The sequence below is a fragment of the Glandiceps talaboti genome, chromosome 3 (genome assembly GCF_964340395.1).
Source record: "Glandiceps talaboti chromosome 3, keGlaTala1.1, whole genome shotgun sequence".
NCBI classification, from domain to species: Eukaryota; Metazoa; Hemichordata; class Enteropneusta; family Spengelidae; genus Glandiceps; species Glandiceps talaboti.
In genome coordinates, this window is record NC_135551.1 from 21,458,503 (window position 1) to 21,465,561 (window position 7,059).

Sequence of the window (7,059 nt, forward strand, 5' to 3'; positions counted from 1 at the left end):
ACTTTGTATTTTAATTTACACGGATACTGTTCCAACACTTATGGCGATTCAAGCACTCAACCGAGTTCAGATGTGAAGACGTGATGAATACACGAAGGCAATATAAACATACACTCAACTTTCGTGACTGTCTAGAAGATGTCGAAGAATTCGACCATCGGCAGCTTATCAGACACATGTTCAGTGTATTGATGTGTACAGTAATCGTGCGAACCAACTCTTTTAGATTAAAATAGAACATAGCAATGAAAGCAAGTCTTTGTAGTGAATCCCTGGTGGCAAATTTATATTTTAACAGACCAGTGCAGCTGATCGTAGGTATTATATTCAAATATCGATGACTAATTGCCCGAGGCGTTTGGAGAGCTGACAGTAAACTCGAACAACATCGATATAATATCACAAGGAAAGAAGGTAGTATACTATCAATTAGGAATAGAAAAATCCTTGTTTCCTTGTTTCTTTGCTTCGATAAGACATATAATTTCGTTCTATGCATTAAACAGTTCGACAATTTACAAATTTTACCATGATCAATATCTACGATAAATTGTACAGACATACATACATACATACATACATACATACATACATACATACATACATACATACATACATACATACACACACATACACACACACATACATACATACATACATACATACATACATACATACATACATACATACATACATACATACATACATACATACATACATACATACATACATACATACATACATACATTAAAGACCGAGGATTCTAGACCTTCTTTTCCAAGCTTACAATTGGGATTTTTATGATATTGTGAAAAACCACCAATCGTGATAGAGCACATTATGTACAGAAAACGACGTATTTTCACGTAGAAACTCTTTAGTATATCTTCAGATGGGTTGCATGCTGCAGAATATTTGATTGATAAAATAATCCTAAAGATCAGTTCTTCTTGTTTCCAAAGAAACGTATCAAGTGATACTTAGTGCAGGAAAAATATATAAAATAAGGAAACTGGAAAATGGAAGATGTAAATTACTCCTTGTAGTCACGGAAATCCCAAAAGCGATTTTTCAATTCTCCTAGGATATGTACAGGCAATTATGAACTTAACAGATAACTCTCGGCTGCAGAAAACCTTTAATGACAACAATATGCCGTCCCTCGTTCCCATCTCGCAACACTACTCAGATATTAATGCGACATGTCTAAATAGAATATATGGGAGTATAACAGGAACTTTACAGATGCGAAAATCGGGTATAAGATATAGCGCTACCGGGAATCCTTAAGTGTTCTCGCATGTATGAACACAACCAGCGCATTTAAATTTACCTTGAGTAGTAGTCGTGTACACATGGACCATGATTTAAGACAGTTATGCAGTCTGCTACGTCAATGCATGATACATGTCGACGATGACGTCATCAGTTGTACAATACCCTATTTTCTCCAAAGGAAATAACGACCCTTAAGGTCACATGGATTTATTTAAAGCGGAAAACCATTCCAGGAAATTGATGGATTTCCCAAACTTTTGGGAGCCTGTTTACTGCGCTGACTGACTGACTCCGATACAGTGTCGTCTTATTCATGGATAAAACGAGTGTTATTGGGGTCAGTCATCCAGCGCCGTAAAACAGTCTAAATCTTTGGTTCTACGTCACCCATATTTTGCGTGATTGCCAAGTAACATCAATTTGAATTGAATCTCTATTTCACGTATATTGTACATGCATGTTTATTAGGTGAACACTGAATATTCATGACTATTTATCTAAAGGTTCGCAGTAAGCATTTAGGAGTCATGAATATTCAGTGTGTGTCTAATAACTGTACATATCTGTTAAGTCCCATTAGTTTACTGTTTCTGGCAATCGTGTAGAATAAATATTATGTTACCCCAAAACATGGCTCTTCAGAACTTAAAGTTTATGAAAATACTACTGGAGTGGTGTTCTCCTTAAAAGTTCAAAGGTCGCGTTGTCCGATACTCGTGTTTGAATGAACTACTATGTGTTAGTTGAGAAACACTACAACATATGTCGCGATTATTGCCAAGATCTTACACCCATTCTGAGCATCCTATGACCAAGATCTGATCATCACGAAGAATTTGACTCATGGACGCCTGATTTCACTTGTATATGGCCTTCTTTTCATTAATTGTATGAATTTCTTCTCGTATACAAAATTTTGTTTGGGCGTCGCACGTTACTTGATAGGTTTACGTATCAAATATTATTTAATAGGACTGCCGTACTTAATTCTATGTTTCACATGACGTAACGGATCCTATAATTAATTATCATATGATGGAGCCACAGATAAAAACAGCTGCCAGCTACTTAAGCCCTTGCCAATCTATTTATAGCCTTAATCAGATAATTTTTATATACATCATAAATGTTAATATGATTGCAAGAAGACATATCAAATTATGATTAAAATGAATATATCCCACTTTATTGCATTGTGAAGCTTTATATCTAATCTGTATAATAGGTGTACACGGCATACATACATACATACATACATACATACATACATACATACATACATACATACACACACACACACACATACATACATACATACATACATACATACATACAGACAGACAGACAGACAGACAGACAGACAGACAGACAGACAGACAGACATATAGACACACACGTGCGTGCGTGCGTGCGTACGTACGTACGTAATGATAATATATCAACTGTACATACATACATACATACATACATACATACATACATACATACATACATACATACATACATGCATACATACATGCACACATACATACACACATACATACATACATACATACATACATACATACATACATACATACATACATACATACATACATACATACATACATACATACATGCATGCATACATGCATGCATGCATGCATGCATGCATGCATGCATACATACATGCATACATACATACATACATACATACATACATACATACATACATACATACATGTTACTTACTATTGTTGATTGTTATAAACGTGATTATATTTGTCGTTTCAGGTTTCTGTCGTAGTGAGTATCGGAACCCTGACAGCTGTTGGCATCGACCGTTACTTCGCTGTCATGTTCCCTCTGAAGGCAAGATTTACCAAAAAACGGTCAGTTGTTCTCTTCGCCGTTATATGGTTTATCGCTGTGATGTTGTCGATCTGCCAGGCTGTCTTTACAAAGTACGAAGATGACTATTATGACGGAAGAATCACTTACAGCTGCTTTGAAAAGTATCCAAGTACATTGTTTGGTAAAGTATGGGAGTGGTGTTTCCTTGCCATAACATACTTCATGCCACTCGTCATTTTGACGTACACATATGCTAAAGTAGGCCACCGACTATGGGGTAGACGTATTCCTGGAAATGCTGATAAAAACAGGGACAAGAACTTCAATAAATCCAAACGAAAGGTAATAAGAGGTATACATAGAGATATATGATATGGTCATAGTGGTATATATATATATATATATATATATATATATATATATATATATATATATATATAATATGATACAAATATGAAGTTCGATATAAGAGACCGCGATAAAGAGTTCATACTATCGTCCTTCCGTTGTCATGTGGATTGTTTCAGTTAGGTGGTACATATATGAAAGAAATAACTTTGCACTGATGTAAACTTTTAGCCTTATGTCTGACTGTCTGTCTGTCTGTGTCTGTCTGTCTATCTGTATGTATATATATGTGTGTGTATAAATTAAAACTAGAATTCTAGTATCTGTCGCATTGCACATGAGAAATAAATACACACATACATACATACATACATACATACATACATACATACATACATACACACATACATACATACATACATACATACATACATACATGCATGCATGCATACATGCATGCATGCATGCATGCATACATGCATACATGCATACATACATACATACATACATACATACATACATACATACATGCATGCATGCATGCATGCATGCATGCATACATACATACATACATACATACATACATACATACATACATACATTACATACATACATACATACAACTTCAAATGCAAAAAAAAAAATATAACAGAGGTATCGCGCACAATGAGTATGTAGAAGTAGACATGTTATCATGTTGATTATCATTTGGAAAGTAAACAATTGAAGCCATTAAAATTGCACAAAGTCCATCTACAATATTTTCATCAGAAGCATGTTTTTACTATACTGCCCTGTCAAAGAATAGCAACGCTTTATCACTAGTACTTTTCAATATGATTTTGTAAAGGATCCTGCTTTGCGTAGTATCTCTGTTATAGAGTTGAATCATGTCTATCTTTGTGTTAAAACATCTAGCAGTTCCATGCATCAGTTAATCTACTTTACCATTACCAAAAAAACCTAATTGGAATATTTAAAACCCTTTTTTTTCCTTCTCATTTGTTGGTCCAGGTTATCAAGATGCTTGTTGTGATCGTTGTCATGTTCGCTCTGTGTTGGCTACCTTTACACGTCTTTAAACTCATCACCCTCTACTTTCCACATCTCTCTGATAATGTTGAAAGCAGCATTGAGAGCCAGGATAGAATGAGAATTATACAGGCATGTGTGTTATGGTTGGCGTTGTCTAACAGTTTCGTCAATCCTATCATCTATGGATTTCTGAATGACGGTTTTACGGTGAGTGAGTGATTCAGTCTAAGGTTTAAAAAAAAACTCTTTGATAAGAATAGTAACTGCTTAATAAACATTTCAAGTAAGTTAAGCCTAATGTTGCCTAGCGTTAAGCCTAATAATTAAAAAGAATTGTGTGGTTCCGGTTACGCCCAATTTTAGATTTTTTACTTTATTTTATTTTATTCTTTTCTGTGTGAGTGTCTTGTTCAGGTTTTCCATTGATTTCCAAATGGTCCCTGTGTTGTTTATTTCTTCCTATCAGACGTACAACCATTACAGATTGGAAGAACAGTTTTAGAGTGTCTTTTTAAGTTGATGGCAGTTTCCGCGTCCACTATTTCTCGTGAGAGTTCACATTTTTTTGCGATTATATTACTTTCTCGAATACGTAACAAAATTATGGTCGACAGTGAAAAGGTAGGTGTGGTCGGGTAACTGAAACCACACAATTTTTTTATTAGGCCTAACCTTTTGTATGGTTCTTTTTTCCTTGCAAAGAAATTTTAAAAAACATTTTAAAAAGCTGAGTGAGGATTGCCTCGAAAAATATTGATATCCTAAGGACAATAAACGTACAATGTAAAGATTGTATAAAACTGCTCTGGCTGCAGCCTGGAACGTAGGTTTTTTTTTATTAGGTACAATAACTTACTCGTAATATCGTACACCGTTAATAGTATTGCATCATCTGTAGGTACAATGTGTTTTTATTGTAGCTGTATACACGATAAAACAAGGTCCTCACGCCCTCAACGGCGATTATGATACCAACCTGTTTTTGTACTGCTTATGGATAATATCGACCACTAATTAACAAGTATAGTGTATCATTATTGGTATTTTAACTATTTTCTGTGACTATATTGTAGTTGTAAGAACGGAAAAGGATATGATTTGTAAGATATCATCTCTGATATACAATCATTCAAGTGCATATTTGTTAGGATTTCGAATGATTACAAAGAATTGAAACAACTCTTATAAACAAATAAATGGGGATTACAATCAGTTATTTATTTGGCACATGTTCTAATATCTTATGTATATTTCTCAACAGACAGATGCCAAGGTGCTGTTCAAGTCGTGCTGTTGTAAAAGGTCTTTCTTATTGAGAACAATAAGTGAACGGTCAACAACCCTGGCAAGACTGACGTCATCATCCTATCAATCGTCTGCTACCAAAAAAAGTAGAAAGAAGACGATCGCGAAATCATCGGCTTGAATGAAAAACAGTTTCAGTGAAATTACATTTACAAAATATATGCACACACACACATACACGCACACACACACACACACACACACACACACATACATACATACATACATACATACATACATACATACATACATACATACATACACACACACACACGTATACATACATATATATATATACTTTACACACTGTCACACATATATATTTGTGTAGATATGTGTTTACGTCTTTGTGTACATATATTATAAATATAAATATAAAGTACATCCACATATTCTCATAGCATGAAGTCTACTAATATCATGATGTACATTGTGTCGAAAGCAAATTTGTAAAGTGAGATAGTGTTATGCCTATATCTGCCTGTTTGATTGTTTGTTTGTCTCTATATCTATTTGTCTGTCTGTCTGTCTGTCTGTCTGTCTGTCTGTCTGTCTGTCTGTCTGTCTGTCTGTGAAAGAATAAGATTTTTGGCTTCAACATTGTGTGGTTTTGGAAACAAATGGGTTAGATTTTGGTTAAACATTCCATTCATACGAATGAGTTAGTGAGGATTATTTTCTATGTTGGCCATATATTGACGAGATTTCTTTAAATTTCATACTATTTTGTACTGTCCATAGATGATAACAAAAGACATACTTTTACCTCTCCCCAAATTTTCAGACGGGTATGTATCGCCCAAGTTTAAAAATTCTACCCGATGGCATGTACAATTGAAAAACAGACCAACTGTCAACGATTGCTCGTCACAATCATGCAGTTATCATCATCAGTTATTACCTATATTCTGTTGTTGTGAAGGTATTTCTAAAGCATGGAGATGTTTGCCATATTATCGACCCCATGATTAGGGAATTTTCAAATGAAACGTCAGTTTGGGTATTTTATGTGTATTGCTTACATGTGTGGTGTTAGTGACATTTACTGTATCAATAAATGTTAAATGTTACACCTTCGTATGTTATACTTCCAACAAACGCTTGCTGCAAAGATTCAAAATGACTGAACTCAGACGTCCAAGAAATACACCACATGCGTTTTATACAATGTAAATTGAAATTTATTTAGTTTATTGTTGTTGTTGTTGTTGTTGTTGTTGTTAGATATCATTGATTGATGTGATTAATGTACTAAGCCCT

At 34.5% G+C, this 7,059-nt stretch overlaps 1 protein-coding gene across 1 annotated transcript in view; it reads left to right on the plus strand.

The window, feature by feature from the left end:
• The window catches only part of LOC144433206 (RYamide receptor-like), a 25,416-nt gene extending 19,496 nt beyond the window's left edge, over positions 1-5,920 (plus strand). Inside the window, exons 2-4 of the mRNA XM_078121514.1 lie at positions 3,052-3,453; positions 4,474-4,701; positions 5,756-5,920. Of these exons, the coding sequence (XP_077977640.1) occupies positions 3,052-3,453; positions 4,474-4,701; positions 5,756-5,920 (795 nt within the window). The remainder of the gene's footprint in view (positions 1-3,051; positions 3,454-4,473; positions 4,702-5,755) is intronic.
• The last annotated feature ends 1,139 nt before the right edge of the window (positions 5,921-7,059 follow it).